At 44.7% G+C, this 22,433-nt stretch overlaps 1 protein-coding gene across 1 annotated transcript in view; it reads right to left on the minus strand.

The window, feature by feature from the left end:
* The window catches only part of gli2a (GLI family zinc finger 2a), a 442,689-nt gene that overhangs the window by 296,920 nt on the left and 123,336 nt on the right, over nucleotides 1-22,433 (minus strand). The window contains exon 3 of the mRNA XM_055638741.1: nucleotides 18,193-18,340. Within this exon, the coding sequence (XP_055494716.1) occupies nucleotides 18,193-18,310 (118 nt within the window). The 5' untranslated portion in view covers nucleotides 18,311-18,340. The remainder of the gene's footprint in view (nucleotides 1-18,192; nucleotides 18,341-22,433) is intronic.

Here is a 22,433-nt window from a genome sequence, read left to right on the forward strand (position 1 = left end):
TACACTAGCCTGATCGTATCGCCATGAGATGCCTCATGCCATAACATGGACTCCTCGCTCTGGTAGGTAGCACAGCATTGACCTCTACTGTGAATTCAAACAAATTTAACAAATAAGCAATGGAAGACCCAGTAATGTGGTATCATAAAGGATGATATGATATGATATGCCATTTATTGTCACTATACATGTACAATGAAATTAAAAGCTGCTCGTACTCAGTGCATACATATAATTTAGTACAAAAAACAAAAAACAGAAACAAAAAAACAAAAGGGAGAAGGGGGGGGGGGGGGGGGGATAGGTGCACAATTCTGCGGCGCTATATACATATATACAGATGGAAGTCCGGGTGTTGGGCTGTAAAGTCAGTGCATGTGTGAATTTAGAGTAGTTATAATTTTCGGAAAACAGCTATTCCTGAGTCTATTTGTCCTGTATTTGATGCACCTATAGCGCCTTCCAGAGGGCAGCAGGTCGAACAGTCCAAACGCAGGATGGGAGCTGTCTTTGATGATATTCTTTGCCCTGCTAAGGCAGCGGGAGGTGTAAATATCCATCAGGGAGGGGAGAGGGCAGCCAATGATCTTCTGTGCTGTCCTAGTTACCCTCTGAAGCCTCTCCCTGTCTGCCATGGTGCAGCTGCCATACCATGCTGTAATGCAGTATGTCAGCAGGCTCTCGATGGACGAGCGGTAGAAGGTCAGCAGCAGGTTAGAGTCCAGGTTGTGCTTCCTGAGGACCCTCAGGAAGTGCAGCCGCTGCTGAGCCTTCTTGATGACCGCTGTCGTGTTGTCCGTCCAGGAGATGTCAGCAGCGATATGGGACACCGAGAAACCGGAAGGTGTTGACCCTCTCCACACACTCGCCGTTAATGTGTAGGGGGACTAAGTCGGTGCTGTGCCTCCTGAAGTCGACAATGAGCTCTTTTGTTTTCCTGGTGTTCAGAGCCAGATTGTTTTCTGAGCACCAGGTTGTCAACTTCAGGACTTCCTCTCTGTAGGCTGCCTCGTCTCCCTTTGAAATAAGTCCGACCACAGTAGTGTCGTCAGCAAATTTGACGATGCGGTTGTTGTTGTGGGCCGGACTACAGTCGTAGGTGTAGAGACAGTATAAGAGGGGGCTTAGCACACAGCCCTGTGGGGAGCCGGTACTCAACCTGCGAGTGGAGGAGAGGTGGGGGCCGAGTCTCACAGTCTGGGGCCGGTTGGTGAGGAAATCTTTTATCCAGGCACATGTGAGAGTGGGGAGGCCGAGAGTGACCAAATGGGGAGGCCGAGAGTGAGTCTTAAAAAACCTGAAACAGAAAGATTCAGGAAATAATACTTCATTGGAATGGGGGGCTATTTAACTGATGCCTCTATGGTGTTTATTTCTTGTTTGACTGTGAATTAAAAATCACAGAACACACCGATAATATATAATTTCCACTGGTAAATGTGGAAAAAGCTATTGCACATTGAATGATACCCGCTGATATCAGACATGCGGAAGTGACTTTCATTTGGAAATTCCTGGGTCAATTTTCTGATGCTTGCAAATTGATTTTTTTAAATAATAGCTGGTGCAATTGAACATCCTTTAAATGCAAATTTTGCATGAAAACTGTGTGAGTGTGCCCAATTGCTCAACAAAAGAATGTTTGGTATGTGTAGGAAGGAACTGCAGATGCTAGATTAGACCAACAACAGACACAAAACGCTGGAGTAACTCAGACGTTTTGGGTCGAGACCCTTCTTCAGACAGAGTCAGGGGAGAGGGAGACATAGAGGTATATTCAAAGTATTCAAATGTTTTTATTAGTCACATTCACATACACCGAGGTGTAATGAAGTGAAATGCTTTTTACCATTTTGCAGTACACAAAAGAATACAGACATAACACCAATGAGAGTCTTAAACACAAAGAACATCCACCCACAATGGCTCCCACCATGAGGGAAGGCACAGAGTCCAGTCCCCAACCCCAGTTCACCCATAGTCGGGCCTATTGAGGCTTCCACAGTTGTCTCTACGGAGGCCCGATGTTCCTGGCCGTTCTCGCCGGGTGGTGGTGCTCCGGCGTCGGGAGAGTCCTCACAGCGGCATGGGAACCCTGGAACGGCCGCCTCCGTACTGGAGGCCGCGGCTTCCGAAGCCGACAAGGCCGCACCGGTTGGAGCTCCACAACTGGCGATCTCGTCGCAAGATCCCAGGCTCCCGGTGTAAAACTCAGCGCCGCCGCCCGCAGCTGGCCGCTCCACAGTCCCGCAGCTCCGCGATGTTTTACCCGGCGGTCTCAGCTCCAGCGCGGCGACCCAGGCAAGGCATCGCCCGCTCCACGATAGCGCTCCAGCGCTGTGCCGCCGCCGAAGCTGAGGTTCTGGCGGTCCGCGACAGGAAACGCCGCTCCAGGCCCGCTGGTAGGCCGCGAGGACGGGTCGAAGCTGCAGCCCGGAGAAAAGCTGCCTCTGCGACCAGATAGGGACCCTGAAAGGCAGTTTCCCCCTTTCCCCCCCCCCCCACACAAAAAAGTCTAGACCGCCAAACAAAACACTTTAACTAAATAAAAATAAAACGGTGAAAAGACAGACAACTGCTGGCAGGGCAGCCGCGCACAGGACAGCGCCCCCTTTTTACCCTTATAGAAGGGTAAGGTGTGAAAACAACAGATCAAAGCGGGTGGTGATAAGGAAATGTAGAATGGTTCATTGTTAGCTGAGGGGAAGGTGACAATGCAGCATACAATCAGTGATACACCCTTAATTCATGTTCCTATACAAGGCCTGGCTGGGCACAAGGCTACAGAAATGGTTGAGTACCATGATATTATGTTCAAATAAAACTCGAAAAATCTTACAGCAGAGGACAATGTTTGTATAGTTAAAGCCTCTCGATGTATTTTACATTAGGCAAAGGTTCACAATTGCAAACCAGTTGATTATTTCCGCCCTTCCACTCTCCCTTCCTTGTTCCCCAGAAGCACGGAAAGCTGATGTATTTGACAGGTAACAGCAGTTCAGTGAGCCGAATGATTTAACACTGGGAGTTGTTTGTTTGCTTGGTCTATCTGCAGTTCCAAACCAGATTATCAACTGTAATAATACCTTCCTGCTCCATTGATATTTATTTTTTACTAAACTCTAAAAAGCAGTATTTATTCCGACTTTATTTCAATTGTCACATGTTCCAACTCATCATCTAACATTATCCAAGGAAAACAACGTTCAAACGTACTCTTTGATACTTTTTGAACTGCTCTTAGGCTTACTTAGTAGAGGTGTGAAGCTCGAGGTTTTTATGAGCACCCGTTGATAATGGGCCACATTGCCAAGCCAATTCTATCCTTAATTGATGGCCACATAATCCCCCTTTCCAGCAAGAGCTGCAGGATATCAATCAGGAAGAGGAACCTGGGTTAATTATCCCCCTTTCCCGATCGAGGGCACTAAAGGCAGTTGTCGAGCTTTAGAAGTTGTTTGGATGAGATCATTAAAATTTCTGACCCCCCCCCCCCCCCCCCCCCCCCCCGCCCATGCCTGTGTTTGGTCATGAATTTATCCAAAGCTATTCCCAGCTTCTCCACTGCAACAATGGCAAGGGTCTGTTTTCAGAGCATTTGTTTTCAATTTTTGATGACTATCTGTTCAAATATGTCTTGTAACTCGCAGAAAGTCATGGTAAAACACAGAGAGGTCAGCCAGGTTGGTGTCACTAAGGAGGGCCAGACTACAAAATAGACTGCAAGGCCCCTTATTGCCCACCAGTGAAGTAATAAATTACACCGCAAAGCCCAAGAAGAGGAACAAAATAAATGAAGGGTTAATCCACACCTAGCCTAGGGGGGGAAGTCTGGTTTTCACAGGCTTCATATGGTGAGAAGTAAGTCTTCAACCCAAAATCTTTTCATGTGGCACACCTTCAAGATGTCAACTCAATTTTATCCTTGACTGTGTACAATCAAGGACCAAGGCAAGAAGGTTGCCAAAAGAACAAAGCTGGCAAGCTAAGAGGATTGATGTCAAACGAGGGTGCGTTAGCACTGTGGTTACATTTTATGACCCATACTTGGAGGTTGAATTGTTGATCCGGAGACATGTTTAAACATAAATGTGACCGCATTTGAAAAATTTAACTTTAAGTAGTGAAACAAACTTTTTTTTTTTAAATTGTACAAAATCATGAGAGTAATAGATCAGGTAAACCATACAGAGTCTCTTGACCAGAGTAAGGGAATTGAGAACCAGGGGACATAGGTTTACGGTGAGGGGGGAAAGATTGAATAGGAACTCGAGGGGTAACTTTTTCACATGAAGGGTGGTGGGTGTTTGGAACAAGCTTCTGGAGAAGGGAGTTGAGGCAGGTCCTATCGCAACATTTATGAAACATTTAGATAGTTATCGTTTTAGAGGGATATGGGTCAAACACAGGCAGGTGGCTGAGTGAAGGTAGGACATGTTGGTCAGCCTGGACAAGCTGGGCTGAAGGGGCTGGTTCTGCACTGTTAGACTATCATTGGATTGTTGTGTGAAACTCCATGTAATCTGCTAGTGCCATTCGTTCTCTTTTGCTATCTTTCCCCAGAATATGTCTCCTGAACCATAGTCAACTAAATTTAATTGTGTGTTGTTCTGGCACTTTGTTTGGTTCCATTTGCCCTGATAGCCACATCTTGTGTGTGTGTGTGTGGGTGTGTTAAAATAATTCATCAAATAAAGAGAAACCCAATGATATCTTTCAGTTTCCTTATATTAACAGGCTTACTGGTGAAACACATATAATTTACTCTTTCTCACTGGAGCTGAACTAATTGTTCCTAATATGAGGACGTTTGCCTGCTTAGTGGTGCCTTCATTTCTGCCCTAATTCTCTTTGTACTTCTTTAATACCTGACAAATACCCCTTTAGATCCTAAGCAACAAATAACAACATACTGAACCCAGGTGTTTGACTTAAGGATGCAAAAACTACCGTGTTACTTGAGATATAATTAATGACATGTATTTCATATATCTCATGGTTGCAAGATTTTGTGCTTCAGGTTTCAATACTGATTAACGAGAAACAAAAGTAATGGGTTTTAGTTCCAGCCAAATCCTCTCCATTTCTTGAGACACGAGGAAATGCAGATGCAGGTTTTCCAAAATAAAGACACAAAATGCTGGTGAAGGTTCAGTCTGCTGATTGACAGTTTGACAAGTGGGAGGTTTAGTTTAGTTTAGTTTAGTTTAGTTTAGAGATGCAGCGTGGAAACAGGCCCTTCGGCCCATCGAGTCTGTGCTGACCAGCAATCCCCACACATTAACACTATCCTAGGGACAATTTACACATACACCAAGCCAAATAACCTACATACCTGTACGTCTTTGGTGTGTGGGAGGAAACCGAAGATCTCGGAGAAAACCCACGCAGGTCATGAGGAGAATGTACAAACTCCGTGCAGACAGTACCCGTGGTCGGGATTGAACCCGGGTCTCCGGCACTGCATTCGCTGTAAGGCAGCAACTCTACCGCTGCGCCACCGGAGATATAGAGATCCATGCTGCTTTAGAGTCATAGAGAATTATAGAGACTTGCGGCACGGAAACAGGCCTGTCCTCCCATTGACATCAACTGCCTATTTACACGAACCCTATATTAATCCTATATTGCCCACATTCTCATCAAATGTCCCAGAATTCACCATTTGACAATACACCGGGGCCAGAATCCACCATTTGACAATACACCGGGGCCATTTACAGTGGCCAATTATCCTACCATCGTTTGGGGCAGCACGGTGGTGCAGCGGTAGATTTTATGCCTTGCACGCCAGAGACTCGCGTACGATCCTGATTACGGATGGTGTCAGTACAGAGTTTGTACGTTCTCACCGTGATCACGTGGGTTTTCTCCAGGAACTCTAGTATCATCCCGCATTCCAAAGACGTACAAGTTTATAGGTTAATTGGCTTTGGAAAAAATTGTGAATTGTCCCAAATATGTAGAATAGTGTTAGTGTACGGGGATGATCACTGGTCAGTGGAGGCTCGACGGGCTGAGGTGCCTGTATCTCTAAAATCTTAAGTCTAAAGTCTACCAACCTGGGTGCTTTCGGGATGTGAGAGGCACCCGAAGGAAATTCAGTGTGCGTGCAAACTACACACAATCTGCACCTGAGGTCAGTCTAGAACCCAGGGTCTCTAGAGCTGCAGGGCAGCAGATTTAGTTGTTGCGCTACTGTGCCAAATATTTGGACTTCATGGCTCCAGTTATTCGGTTAACTGCTGGTAAATCTGAGTGAATCTCAGGGACTGACCACCCCACCACTAAAGACATCTATAAGAGGCAGCACCTCAAAAAGGCACCCAATATCATAAAAGACCCTGACCATGCTCTCATTTTGCTACCACCATCAGGAAGAAGGTACAGGAGCCTGAAAAACTCCTTCAAGAAAGGCTTCTTCCCAACAACCATGAGACTCTTGAAGACTATGCAACAATAATCTCAACTATGAATTTCTGGAGCGCGGGTTCTCTGGCACTGTGAGGGAACGGCTACACCAGTTACGCCATTGTGCCGCCATGCAATTTTGTCTTTTTTTTTAACGTTTCATTTATGAGTTTTTAAATATTGTTTTATTAGACAAGATGGTTGCAGTGAAGAATGCATTTGATGAAAACTCCAGCCACGATTCACAGTTGTAACCTTGCCTTCCTTCACAGCGAGGAGAAGATGCGCTGTGAAGGATGCTTGTGTAAATTGTGTTGTGTCTCGGGTCTTTTTCGTTTTGTATGTATGACTGCAGAAACGACATTTCGTTTGGACCTCAACGGGGTCCAAACGACAAATAAATTGTATTGTATTGTATTGTATTGTAACGTGAAGGAAAAGTCTTTGATGAATAGCCGGCATTTCCAACAGTTCTTCCAATTGTCTTCAACATTTTTCTTGACCTGGCCAATATCTTTGATTATTTTAAGACAATTAGAATTTATTACCAAACGATTTGTACTGCTTCAATATAGGATAGGGGCTTATAACAAAAATAAATTCAACTCAAAAGTATTAAAATTCAAGCATATGTCATTAATTTGTACTTCCTTATCCTCCCACCCTGCAGATATAATAATCATAAATTTTCATCTGGCAGAATTGAGTCATGCAATGGGTTAAACAATGTTCTTGAGTTCATTAAACCTATTCTGTTTCTTTTGATCAGAGGGAAAGAGACCCGTACAGCTAACGCACAATAAATTACCGCAGTGTGATAAATGATTCTATTAGCAAAACAGATTGTTAAACTCCGATATAACAGATAGGTGGGAGCAGAAGACCATTCATTCTCCCCGCGGCACTTTCACAGTTGTAAATAGGTTGTTTTATGTGTAAATAACACATTAAAACTGAACAATATGTGTGTCCTTTGATAGTGAGCAAATTGGTGCAAATAAATTACAATGGACAAGAAAGTAAACTAACCCTGATATAATAGCAGCTGACTGCCGGAGAGGTGCTGAAATGACTGAAGGAACAGAGCAGTGAACACGTTCTCATTCTGCATCTGCAGCCTGAGAAACACTGTAATAGTAAATTACACTGTGACATGAAGGTAATAAGGTTGTATTTTAACAATATTTGAGAGCACCCACATCCTTCAGGACAGAAGAAGTGGAAAAAGTCTTCATGCATATTTTATTCTCTTCACCAAATACATGACAAGATATTTATGTCTCTGCAATTGCAAAATTGTTGTTTGCCCTGACCACATTTAAAAAGACTCGGATTGAAATATTGAATCAGTAAAAGAGTTTTCTTTAGGTTGGGTGGGGGTGGCCTTTGAGTGATCTTTTTCAGGATTAATTTATCAGTGTGTGTTCAATGACTGTGTGCACATCTATAGAATCGACTGAAACCCGGTAAGACTGTGTCATTTAAACCCAGGAATGTGGCCCCAGCCCTCCAGGAGGGTCACGAGGAGGTAATTCTTAATATGTTTTGAGGAATAACCAATTTTCATTAGTGATTGAAATTAATCTGTCAATGTGAGCTTTGCCAGTGCTGTCTGGACCGAGAATTTGCTGTTCCCTTACTGAACATCAAGTGTACTTTGTACTAACACAGCTTACATCTTTCATTGGAAATATCATGTGCTACGTTAAGAGGAAGAGTATCATGCACTGATTTAAAAACCAACAACCTTTCATATTGGTTACAATGCACGGTGGCGCAGCGGTAGTTGCTGCCTTACAGCACCAGAGCCCCGATCCTGACTATGAGTGCTGTATGCAAGGAGTGTGTATGTTCTCCCTGTGACCTGCATGGGTTTTCTCCGAGATCTTCGGTTTCCTCCCACACTCCAAAGACGTACAGGTTTGTAGGTTAATTGGCTTGGTAGAATCTAGTTGTCATCAGTGAAGTGTGTGAAGCAATTTTGAGTGTGTTATATTATTGAAACTAACAACCATAGTTATAGTATGACAATTGTAAACAGAAAATGGGGAGGGAAAATGTCTTGGAGCCATTCAATGGATATGGATGAATTGAGGTAACATTATTAAACTAGTGTTTTGAGCCTTGGTTCATTAATCTAGGAAATGAATATAAATTCCATCACAGTGGCCAGGGGAATTCATACGATATAGAATATAGAACAGTACAGCATAGGAATAGGCCATTTGGTCCACAATATCAGTGCCGAACTAATGCCAAGACCGACTCATATCTGCATGCACATAATCCATATCCCTCCATTCCCTGCAAATCCATGCCATAATCAAAATTCTCTTAAATGCCACTGTCATATCTACCTCCCACCCTCAGCAGCGCATTCCAGGCACTCGCCACCCTCTGTGTAATACAACTTGCTCCACACATCTCCTTTAAACTTTGCACCTCATACCTTAAAGCTATGCCGTCTTGTATTTGATACTTCCATCCTTGGAAAAAGTTTCTGACTGTCAATGCTCCCTGTGCCAAGTTCACGTAACTAAACAACTGTGTAATGAAAAGTTAAGCTCAGTAATGATGATTGTGACACAGTTGAATTGTCATGAAAGATCAGGTCCGAAGATGGGTCTCAACCCAAAACGTCAGCCATTCCTATTCTCCAGAGATGTTGCCTGACTCGCTGAATTATTCCAGCATTTTGTGTCTATCTTCGGTTTAAACTAGCATCTGCAGTTCCTTCCCGCGTAAGAAGATTGCTTATCCTTCTTTGCTGTTGCATGTAGGTGTAACTGTGGACCTATCAATTTACGCGGATCTGTTTCCTCAGTTCACTTTCTAGAGATACAGCGCAAAACAGGCCCTTTGGCCCATCGAGTTTGCACCAATCAGCGGTCACCTCATATACTAGCACCATCCTACGGAAAATTTACAGAAGTCAATGAACCTACAAACCTGTACGTTTTTGCAGCGTGAGAGGAAACCGGAGCACACGGAGAAAACCCACGCGGTTACAGTGAGAACGTGCGAACTCTGTGCAGACAGCACCCGTCGTCAGGTTCGAACCTGGCACTGTAAGGCAACAACGCTACCACTATGCCACTCCAGTAATGGGATAGATGAAAAATGCTGGCTCTGCCAGTGATGTCCTTGTTTCATTTGAATTGAAAGCAAATGATTTGAATCTCCACGGATTTTTTTTCACCACACGGTAGTGTAGTTTTCCCAGAAAAAGAGCAAAACGTTATTCCCTTATCATTTAAAAATAAATTGGATAGGCATATGGATGAGAAGGGAATGGAGGGTTATGGTACGAGTGCAGGCAGGTGGGACTAAGGGGAAAAAAATTTGTTCGGCATGGACTTGTAGGGCCGAGATGGCCTGTTTCCGTGCTGTAATTGTTATATGGTTATATGGTTAAAACATCAATTTTTGGCAGATTGTCCATTGGGCTTTCCAGCAGCAGAGCTACCACAGTGACCACTTGATCCTGTACCAAGGGAGGTGTTTACTGAGTCGCACCCTGGCTATTCCCTCTTCTCCCCACTCCCGTCAGGCAACATGTATACAAGTGTGAAAACGCACACCACCAGATTCGGGGACAGTTTCTTCCCAGCTGTTATTAGGCAACTGAATCATCCGACCACAACCAGGGAGCAGTACTGAACTACTATCTACTTCTTTGTTGACCCTCAGACTATCTTTGATTGGACTTTACTGGATTTACCTTGCACAAAACGTTATTCCCTTATCATGTATTTATACACTGTAAATGGCTCGATTGTAATCATGTATTGTCTTTCTATTGACTGGTTAGCACGCTGCAAAAGCTTTTCACTGTACCTCGGCACAGGTGACAATAAACTAAACTGAGCTGAACACCTTATTTCCCTCAGAAATACGTCAAAGAGCACTGCAAGCAACGACTAGCTCTGCAGCGTGCATGCCTGTCACTATTACACGGATGTGTGTGGCAGCCGCAACAAGCGCAAAGATGTAATAAATAAAATGTGTGCACACTTAATAACCTGCCAGCTTCACTTGTTAAATTCTTCTTTTGTAAAGAAAGCCTGCTGCTCTCCAGCAGTTCCCGAAACCCCTTTCTTATGATCAATCAAGTACTAGTCATTACCTCGATGGGTCAGGCTAGCAGGCTCTTCATTAGAACATCAAAACGAAAAAAGTTAAGAGAGAAAAAAAGGATTCAAATTTCCACTTCAAAGATGCCTTTCAATCAGCACCTGCAACACATTCGGGGAGATTGTATGCATTTTCTTGGATTAGGATACAATTTTACTGCAAGCCAGCCGATCGAGTAATTCATTACTATTTTTTACATAATGGTCAGCGGATTTGGTCCTGAATTCAGAACGACTAACTCTTTAAACTTTATTACACCAGACTTTTATCATTTCTCATCTGACATCTTCAAACATGATAAAAATAATAAGTGCTGATCAAAAAACATAAACCCACATGACCCACCGCTTGGTTTCTTTTTTACTTTCCAAAAATAATCCGTTTTTTAAAACATTATTAAAGGAGGAAATCAGCTTCCAATCGCGTTTAATTAAGGTAGCAACACGGTGAAGTCTGTTGTGGTCCATGACCTTTGGTGCCAGCAATCTATCAGGTAGCTGTAGTTGGGAGGACTGATTGAAATTATCTAGTGATTAGAAGCCCCATCATTCTGTCAATGATGTAGGAAGTCTAATTAGAGATGGATCTAGTGTTATAGCCTGGTCAACCTATATATAATTTAGTTTTAGTTTTTAGAGATACCGCGTGGAAACAGGCCGTTCGGTCCATTGAGTCCGCGCCAACCAACGGCCACCCTATCTAAGCCTACACATTAGAGACAATGTACGAAGCCAATTAATCTACAAACCTGCACGCACGTCTTTGGAATGTGGGAGGAAACCACAGCGTCCAGAAAAATCCCACGCGTTCACGGCGAGAATGTACAAACATCCGCACAGACAGCACCCGTAGTCAGGATCGAACCCGGGCCTCTGGTGCTGTAAGGCAGCAACTGGTCACGATCTAACCCGGGACTTGGTGTTGCCCCTAAGTTGGGCATGGGTCCAGGGGTTAGGCTACGGGTGAGGGAGGCAAACAAAATGCCGATTGTATGGGAGTAACGCAGAGAGAAAGCAAAGGTAGACAGGGCTATGGCGTGATGGACAAGCAGAGTCTGGGGCTGGGGTGGGGGAGGAGGAGGTCTGCATTGCAGGACTGGAGCAGCGGGGGAAACTACAGGCAAGGAAGGGTCAGGGGACAGGTGGAACCTTGGGAAGGAAGACGGCCAAGAGTGGAGGTATGATTGCGGTGTCGAGATCAGGCCTCATTTATGGCCAATGGAGAGTTGAGAAGCGTCTGAAGTGTGATGGGAAATGTTAGAAATCTGGGATGTGCGATTGTTAGAGTGTCAGGGATACAGCATGATTGGAAGGGCAAATATATTCCAAGGTATTAGATAGGCAGAGAGAGAGGGGGCTGACAAAAGTTGAAAAAAAAAAATATGGGACTTATTGTGCTATTAAAATATTAGTTATAGTCGTGCAGTGTGGAAACAGGCCCTTTGGCCCAACTTGCCCACACCAACCAACATGTCCCACCTACACTAGTCCCACCTGCCTGCTTTTAGCCTATGTCCCTCTACACCCATCCGATCCATGTACCTGCGTAAATGTTTCTTAAATGTTGCGATAGTCCCAGCCTCAACTACCTCCTCCGGCAGCTTGTTCCATACACCCACCGCCCTTTGTGTAAAAAAAAGTAACCACTCAGGTTCCCATTAATTCTCCCCCCCCTCACCTTAAAGGATAATTTGGTCAATTGTTTTAGTATTTACATTCATTTATGGGCATCTGGACCACTTGCCAGGCCAGCAAGTGGTCCAGCAAGTGGTCCAGGCCTTAAATGCACTTGAGGAGGCAGTGTTGGAAGTCTTAAACCGGTGCTGTCTTTCTTCCTAGATGCAGGAAGATTATTCCCGATGTTGGGGAAGTCCATAACTAGGGGTCACAGTTTAAGGATAAGAGGAAAGTTTTTTAGGACCAAGATGAGAAAATCATTTTTTACACAGAGAGTGGTGAATCTGTGGAATTCTCTGCCACAGAAGGTAGTTGAGGCCAGTTCATTGGCTATATTTAAGAGGGCGTTAGATGTGGCCCTTGTGGCTAAAGGGATCATGGGGTATGGAGAGAAGGCAGGGATGGGATACTGAGTTGGATGATCAGCCATGATCATATTGAATGACGGTGCAGGCTCGAAGGGCCGAATGGCCTACTCCTGCACCTATTTTCTATGTTTCTATGTTTCGATGTTTCAGTGTCGATAGTGGGATGCAAGCAAAAGGCTCCACGTGGCGCTTCCCGGGCAATGCTGACGACAGAAACTGTACCACAGTGATCGACTAAAGCAGCCAATTCTGCAACCACCGACCGTCAACCGTCACTGACCGACCGGAAAGATGTGCTATGGAAGATGGCCGGACAAGAGGCAAAAGAGTGTCGATAACAAGGGAGTTGCAGGATTTAAACTTAGACACAGTGAGGGATTAGTGATATATTTCTAAATCAGCATAAGGTGTGGCTTGGAAGGGAACCTCCAGATGCAACAGCTTTAGAAGTGCCGTTGCAAGAAAGACCTAAGAGCAAATAACTGAAGCGCTACACATTGCAGCCACTGTGTACCCATAGTGGAGGAATGAATGTTTAGGTTTGGAATGGCATGCTGCACAAGTGGGCTGTCTTGTCTTCAATGGATGAGCCTCACACAAGTTATAGGAGAAGAATGAGGCCATTCGGCCCATCGAGTCTACTCTGCCATTCAATCATGGCTGATCTATGCCTCCTAATCACATTGTCCTGCCTTCTCCCCGTAACCCTTGACACCTGTTCTAATCAAGAATATGTCTAACTCTGCCTTAAAAATATCCACTGACTTGACCTCCACAACCCTCTGTGGCAATGAGTTCCACAGATTAACTACCCTCTGACTAAAGAAGTTCCTCCTCACCTCCTTTCTAAAAGAGTGCCCTCTAATTCTGAGGGTTTGAACTCTGGTGCTACTCTCCCATCTGTGGAATCATCCTTTCCACATCCTCTTAAACACTGTGTATACTCCACTGCGTTATCTCTTCAAGATATGCCTTCGCTCCATAGATGCTGCTGCACCCGCTGAGTTTCTCCAGCTTTTTTGTGTAACCTCCTCTCTATCTATGCCTTTCATCATTCTGTATGTTTGAATGAGGTCCCGGCTCAACCTTCAGCGAGTAGAGGCCCAGTGCTGTCAAATGCTCATCATATGCTAATCCATTAATTTATGGAATCATTCTTGTAAACCTCCTCTGGACCCTCTCCAGAAACAGCACATCCTTCCTCAGATATGGGGCCCATATTTGCTCACAGCACTCCAAATATGGCCTGGCCAACACCTTATAGAGCCTCAGCATTACATCCCGTTTGCAAGAAAGCCTAGGTAAAGAACTGGAATGCTGCACACTGCAGCCACTGTGTACCAATAGTGGAGGAGTGAATGGTTCAGTTTGGGATGGCATGCCACACAATTGGGCTGCCTTTTCCTCAATGGATGAGCACCCGGGGTTGCACTCAAGCAGGGAGGTGGAGCTCGCCCAACCACCGACCTGGCCAAGCCTGATTGTGGTCTGAGATTTGCTACCTGTGGGGGTGGGCAGATTCATTTCAACACAATGGCACTGAAATATTGTAGGAAGGAACTACGGATGCTGGTTTAAACTGGAGATAGACACAAAAAGCTTCAGACTGAAGGACCCCATTCACCTGCCTTCTCCCCATAACCTCTGACCCCTTTACTAGTCAAGAATATATCTATCTCTGCCTTAAATATATCTAATGACTTGGCCTCCACAGCCTTCTGGGGCGAGGAATTCCACAGATTCACCACCTTCTGACTGAATGAATTCCCCCTCATCTTCCGAAAAGAACGTCCTTTGACCTCTCAGGCTATGACCTCTAGTCGTAGGCTCTCCCACTAGTGGAAACATCGTCTCCACATCCACTATACCCAAGCCTTTCAGTATCCTAGCAGAGAATTCACTATTCCAGAAATAGCATAGAGAGGAACATAATCTTCACTATACCCATACCTGTCCAAAACAGATGCAACGAAGAAAGCCCTGTCTGTTCCAACATGATGGAACTGTGGTATAGTTAGTCGATGCTACTCTCAACTCAAACTGCGCAGGTTCAAGCATCCCCTCGGCAGCTGTCTCAGAGATTGCTTGTTCTCCCCGTGTCGACATCTGTTTCTCCATGTGCTCCAGTTTACTCCCACATCCCAAAGACGTGCGGATCGGTCGGCTATCTGCCCCTAGTGTGTCGCTGTTGGGTACAATATGGGGCAGGTTGGTGGGAATAATAGTTTATAGGGCGAAAATTTGGGACGAATGCGAGCAGGCTGAAGTGGCTTCCTTCTATGTTGTAACAGAATATGGAAATGCAGGAGACTGTGGATGCTGGAATCTGGAGCAAAACACAAACTGCCGGACCTTAAATACTGGGTCCTGATTCAGATTCAGATTCAGATTCAATTTTAATTGTCATTGTCAGTGTACAGTACAGAGACAACGAAATGCATTTAGCATCTCCCTGGAAGAGCGACATAGCAAACGATTTGAATAAATAATAATAAGTGGCCGGGGGGGGGGTGGTGATTGGCAGTCACCGAGGTACGCTGTTGAGTAGAGTGACAGCCGCCGGGAAGAAGCTGTTCCTCGACCTGCTGGTTCGGCAACGGAGAGACCTGTAGTGCCTCCCGGATGGTAGGAGGGTAAACAGTCCATGGTTGGGGTGAGAGCAGTCCTTGGCGATGCTGAGCGCCCTCCGCAGACAGCGCTTGCTTTGGACAGACTCAATGGAGGGGAGCGAGGAACCAGTGATGCGTTGGGCAATTTTCACCACCCTCTGCAATGCCTTCTGGTCGGAGACAGAGCAGTTGCCATACCATACTGTGATACAGTTGGTAAGGATGCTCTCGATGGTGCAGCGAGGATCCAGATCCTCGAACAGTAGTATCAACTATTCCTTTCTCCCCCCACGGAAGCTGCTTGAATCACTGAGTTCTTCCAAAAAGGGTTTTTTTTTTCCTTTGTAATGGAAATTCGATAATAAGCTGCCATGCTAAAGTACTGGTTAAGAAGGAACTGCAGATGCTGGAAAATCGAAGGTACACAAAAATGCTGGAGAAACTCAGCGGGTGCAGCAGCATCTATGGAGCGAAGGATATAGGCAACGTTTTGGGTCTGAAGAAGGGTTTCGGCACGAAACATTGCCCATTTCCTTCGCTCCATAGATGCTGCTGCACCCGCTGAGTTTCTCCACGCTAAGGTACTGTATTAGTTGAGATAACTACAAGGGGGTTGCGAAACAGGCAAAGAGAAATGAATGACTGCTTACCGACATCAGTCAACCACATCATTGTTACATTGTTCACATGGTTACAAGACATGATGACCAAGCCCGGTCTCCAAAGAGATGTTTAGGCTGAGCTCTTTTGCTGTTCCCACCAAAGAAAACATTCTGCACGCTCTCTGAGGGAAAAGGGGTCATCCCAAAATCAAGAACATTTCCAAAGATTAACATCCTTTCAAGTGTATATCAGGAAGTAACAACTTTTCCAGCTCACAGCTGGCCAAAAGCTTCAGATGATTCACTTCATCGCTGGCATGAAACCAGGCCCAAACAAACAATATATACAGCGCTGGGTTGTTTATAGTGTTTGGGGGGTTTTCACAAGTCAAGAGCAAACTCTGAGTGCAATGCGTACAAAACCTATCCCATTCTATAGGATCTGGAATAAATAAATACATGCCTTACGCAATTACCTCTGCTTAAAAGAGAATTCAAAATTACTACTCCATAATCATGTGGAATCTGGGAAACCTAGCTGTGAATACAAAATGTTAGCCATGAAGTTATCATCATTTGGTTTTGTTGCCTTTATGTCAGCAGGACTCAGCTGATTGGCAACCCACAGGAGTAAAGTCCGTCACCGGTTGGTGACTGCACAGGGACCAGAAATCCACCTTCTTCAATACCCCGTCCACTTGGGTCAAACATGAACCCGTTGCGCAGACAGAGGATTCCTCAGAGAAACGAGCGATGCCAAATTGCAACCTGTATTCGAGCACGCCATTCATTAAACTGTACAGAAAATAAATAATCCGGAAACATGTGTTTTCGCCCTTGCAGCCCACGTTAGTGTTTATACTCAAGACAACTCCCCTTCAGTACTGCCTTGCACTCTGGCAGCTTCTGGCTGTTTCCTGTCTAATAAATAGGGCATGTGCTGGATAAACAGAACATGAAACAGAGGACAGTACAGAACAGTAACAGGCCCTTCGGCCCCCAATGGTCGTGCTGAAGTCATACAGCGTGGAAACAAGTCCTTCGGCCCAACTGGCCCACACCGGCCAACATGTCCCAGCTACACTAGTCCCACCTGCCCTTGTTTGGTCCATATCCCTCTAAACCTGTCCTGTCTGGCTGTTTCTTAAACGTTGAGATAGTCCCTGCCTCAACTACCTCCACTCGCAGCTTGTTCCATACGCCCATCACCAGCTTGTTCCATACACCCATCACCCCTCAGATTCCTATTGAATCAATCCCCCTTCACCATAAACCTATGTCCTCTGGTCCTCGATTCACCTACTCTGGGCAAGAGCCTCCGCGCATCTACCCGATCTATTCCTCTCATGATTTTATACAGCTCTATAAGATCACCCCTCATCCTCCAAGGAATAGAGTCCTAGCCTACTCAACCTCTGCCAATAGCTCAGACCCTCGAGTCCTGGCAACATCCTCGTAAATCTTCACTGTACCCTTTCCAGCTTGACGTCTTTCCACCAACATGGTGCCCAGAACTGAACACAACGCCATGATGAACAGGATGCCAAGGTATTCTAACCTCCCCATGCCGAACATAATCCATACTCCTCCATTCTCTGCATATCCATGCGCCTCTGTCACAGCCCCTTAAATGCCATTATCACATCTGAATGAGAGTACTATTTTTTTTCTGTACATTTTGAGGGGGTGATTCAGTACAGGTTCTCATGTAAATAGTGCAGGTTCCCAGCAGATACCTGTCTGGATTTATAATCCAGAGGCCTAGATTAATGACCTGGAGGCACGAGTTCAATATCCCACCATGAAAGCTCAGCAATTTACAATCAGTTCATTACGCAAATCTGGAATTAAATAAACTAATCATGACTATGAAACTGCAGGGCTGCTCTTTAAACCTCATCTGGCTCACTAACGTCCATTAATGAATGAAAACTGCTGTCCCTGCCTGGTCTCGTTAAGTACAGCTTCATATCCAGTGTATTTTGTTTGACTTCATCGTCTTCTGAGAAAGGAGATGTGGAGGAATTTCCTTAGTTGGAGGGTGGTGACCCTGTGGAATTCACTGCCACAGACCTCGGTGGAGGCCAAGTCAATGGATATTTTTAAAAGCGGGGAATGGTAGATTCTTGATCAGTAATGGGTGTGAGGGGGTTATGGGGAGAAGGCAGGAGAATGGGGTTGAGAGGGAAAGGATAGCTCAGCCGCGATTGAACGGTTTTGTAGACTTGATGGGCCGAATGGCCCAATTCTGCTCCCAGACCTTGTGAATTTATGAATTAAGACGACTTGGTAAGCCACTCAGTTGAAGGAAGGACAGGGGTGGGCAACAAATGCCGGCAATGTCCGCGGCCCGCAAACTGCAGAGGAAAAAAAACAAAGCTTTCCTACGTACCTCGTGATGCTGCAGAGGCTGACGACTTTTTGTTGGTCTCTGTGAAGACATCCCCTTCAATGATGGAGCTCTTGCCTTCCTTCTTTTCAGAGGCAGTGGTCTGTGCTTGGGCTGCCATGGTAGCTGGTCATAGTTCAGTAAACGGAACCTAAGATACGAGTTCAAACAATAAATACAGGAGAAAAAAAATACTAAATGAATCAGGTGGCATACATAGAGTTTCTTAACGGAGCGATAAACATTTATATGCTGGGCAATTATAGGGTGTGCGAGGAATTAAATAGCTTCTTTCTTGAATAAACATTAAGACCACTAGTTAAGGTGTTTAATAGTACACAGGAGCCCATTTTTGTCCCGGCCAAGTACGATCACAGATTGCTATGTTTATTGCCCTTAAACAGCAATGATTACAGAACTAAATAAAAGTACTTGTTATTGCTGATATGTTAGAATCTGGAGCCCTTGCTCGGTATTTACTCCCTAATATACAATCTGGAGCTACTCACTGTGGTTTACAGCGTTCATGTTAATCACAACACATCTGCTGGTTGGATCAAAGGCAATTTAAAGTGCAATACTGTTGGTGCTGGAACTCCGAAATGAGAAATAGAAATTGGAGGGAAATGAGCAGTTATGAAAGTGGAAAATCTACTTCCCCATCTTATCCTCCACTTTTTAAATTTAGTGTAGTTTAGTTTGGAGATACAGCGTGGAAACAGGAACTGTGGTCCACATAGCATGGCAACCATCAATCGCTGGTATCTATGTTAGTCGACGTTCGCTCTATGTTATCCCACTTTCACATCCTATACACCAGTGGCAATTTACAGAAGCCAATTAATCTACACACCTGCATGTCTTATGGAACGTGGGAGCATGAATGATGAAGAGCATGTACACCAACCTATTTATTAATATATTGGTAATCTATTCTTATTCACTAATTGTCAAATCAAACCATTCTTTACAATGGGTAGCATATTTCTAACAATATCATTGTTTTGTGCAAATAATGACAGCTTTGTGAATCAATTTATTAACATCAGCAGGCAGTCTAATGTGGTGAATCCAATTGGTCATTTTAGGAGCAGGCAAGCAAAGCAGTTGCAAGATTCCTGTTCCACACATCTGTGATTTAAACAGATTCCAGGGTTCGATCCAGGCCCCCAAAAGACAGTGGTTCACAAAAAAGGACGCAAAGTGGTGGAGTAACTGTGGGGCGGCATGGTGGCGCAGTGGTAGAGTTGTCGCTTTACAACGCCAGGGACCTGGGTTCGATCCTGACCACAGGTGCTGTCTGTATGTAGTTTGTACGTTCTCCCGAGACCTGCGTGGATTTATTTCCGGGAGCTCCGTTTGCCTCCCACACTCCAAAAACATACAGGCTTAGAGGCCACTTGGCTTGGTATACATGTAAATTGTCCCTAGTGTGTGTGTGTGTGTCGGATAGTGTTAAACCCCTGTCCCACGGTACAAGTTCATTCCAAGAGCTCTCCCGAGTTTGCCCTGATTCGAACTCGGAGATTTATGGTAATGGCCACTCGACGGTACTCGGGGCTCTTGTGGACATTTTTCTACATGTTGAAAAATCTTCACGAGTCTTCCCGTGCTTACCTGCCGCTAGCGAGTCTTCCCGAGTACCTGCCGTTAGCGTTACGAGCCGCTAAGAAACATCCCCGAGCTCCAAAGTACCTGCTACGTTCATTCTCCGTGCTTGCCCCAAGTTTGATTTTTTTTAAACTCGGGAGAGCTCTTGGAATGAACTCGTATCGTGGGACAGGGCTATTAGTGTGCGGGGATCGCTGGTCGGCATGGAATCGGTAGGCCAAAGTGCCAGTTTCCACACTGTATCTCTAAAACTGGAAACTTAAAAACTAAAACTCAGTGGGTCAGACATTGGTTCACACTGACATTTCCAATGAGTTGTCAGGTCAAATCATGCGCACTGTTATTTTTGATTGGGCCTCACAATAGAGCCATCCAAACTCATTTCCAATCGAGCTACTCCCTGGCCAGTAGATTTGGCAGAAACAACCCTCCTCATTCCCAAACAGAATGGTTTGGAAACATAGCAGATATTCGGCACTAAAGCAAAAAGTGAAGATTCATAGTCAGGAAGGTTATGCTGCAAGTAAAATCTTCCTACTTGAGAATGTAGTCCATTGGGATTACATTTAACATGTTATGGACAAGGGGGAAATTTAAGGATAAGGGCGAAATCTTTTAGGACCGATGAGGAAATCATTTTTCACACAGAGAATGGTGAATCTCTGGAACTCTCTGCCACAGAGGTAGTTGAGGCCAGTTCATTGGCTATATTTAAGAGGGAGTTAGATGTGGCCCTTGTGGCTAAAGGGATCAGAGGGTATGGAGAGAAGGCAGGTACAGGATACTGAGTTGGATGATCAGCCATGATCAAATTGAATGGCGGTGCAGGCTCGAAGGGCCGAATGGCCTACTCCTGCACCTATTGTCTATGTTTCTATGTTTCTACGTTATACCTTTATCGACACCCTATCCGTGACGACTCTTTGCATACCTTGTGTATGGTATGCAAAACAAAGAATTTCACCGTGATAATAAAATATCAATCAATCAATGTGTTTCAATTATTTACCTGGACAACCAAGTGACTGCCGATTCTGGAATCATGACCCAAAAAACTGCAAATGCAGTCTTCCCCCTCACGTCTCTCTACCAGCTTGGTGGCACAGTGGTAGAGATGCTGCCTTGCAGCGCCAGAGACCCGGGTTTCATCCCGACTACTTTTACTGTCTGTAAGGAGTCTGTATCTTCTCCCAGTGACCGCATGGGTTTTCTTTGGGTGCTCTGATTTCCTCCCACACTCCAAGGACCTTCAGATTTATAGGTTAATAATTGGGTTAGGCCTATAATAAATTGTCACTAATGTGTAGGATAGTGCTAGTGTACGGGATGAACGCTGGTCAGCGCGGGCTCGGTGGGCCGAAGGGCCTATTTCCATGCTGTATCTCTAAAGTCTAAAGCTTCCTCCCCTCCATTCCATCAGTTTGAATCGTAGCCTGTCCATTTCCCTCCAGAGATGCTGCCTGCCCTGCTGAATTGTTCCAGCATTTTGGTTATTTATTCAGGTTTTCACTTGGTCTATTGTTTAAAATGTACCATGCTTTTCCTATTGTTTCAAATCCTAAACAAAAGAATAAAATCTTGGAGTTGTAAGGTTTATACAAGGGTTTGAAATGCTTGTTTAAATATAACTGACTGTACAACTAAAATTTTGCAGCTTGGACTAATATTTATCTTAAAAAAACCGCAGCTTTCTTTCAAATCTGGAAAGTTATTTTAGTGAGGCAAAATGTTCCATACGGCAAGTAAACTAGAAATGTTGGCGGTTCGGTAATGTCACTCGAAGGTTTATCCAGGCTGATGCCACAGATCTGAAGAAGGGTTCTCACCCGAAACATCACCTACTCCTTTTCCCCAGAGATGCTGCCTGACCTGCTGAGTTAATACTGCATTATATCTCTATCTTCTGTATATACTAGCATCATAAGATCATAAGTGATAGGAAAAGAAATAGGCCAATCGGTCCATCAAGTCTAGCCCGCCATTCAATCATGGCTGATCTGTCTCTCTCTCCGAACCCATTCTCCTGCCTTCTCCCCATAACCCCTGCACTAATCAAGAATCTATCTATCTCTGCCACCACAGCCTTCTGTGACAAAGAATTCCACAGATTCACCACCCTCTGACTAAAGAAATTCCTCCTCATCTCCTTCCTAAAAGTACGCCCTTCAATTCTGCGGCACTGATCTCGATCCCTAGACTCTCCCACTAGTGGAAACATCCTGTCCACATCCATCTGCCGTTTCTTCCGACACCACAGATGCTAATGAGATGAATAATATGCAAGACCTTGGAAAATGAATCAGGATTTTGTAATTTAAACAATAAAATGTCTCAGATATGGCAAGATCGCAACATTCCTAGACAGGCAAGAGATCTCAGACAAATGTTTGTGTAACTCAAAAATGAAAAAAAACTGAAGATGCCGCAAATCAAAAACAACAACAGGAATGCTGGTATACTCAGCAAGTCAGGCAGCATCCGCAGAAATGGGAGAGAACTGTATCCCTCCTTCCCATTTCCCTTAACTCAGGTCAGCTTTAAGCAAATTTTCCTGCAATATTCAATTTAAATCCATTAGACAAGTGAACCATCGAACTGTTTTGGTGCTGAACTGCAATTTGCTGAACGTAGAA

This window comes from Leucoraja erinacea, chromosome 7, assembly GCF_028641065.1.
Source record: "Leucoraja erinacea ecotype New England chromosome 7, Leri_hhj_1, whole genome shotgun sequence".
Classification (NCBI taxonomy): domain Eukaryota; kingdom Metazoa; phylum Chordata; class Chondrichthyes; order Rajiformes; family Rajidae; genus Leucoraja; species Leucoraja erinaceus.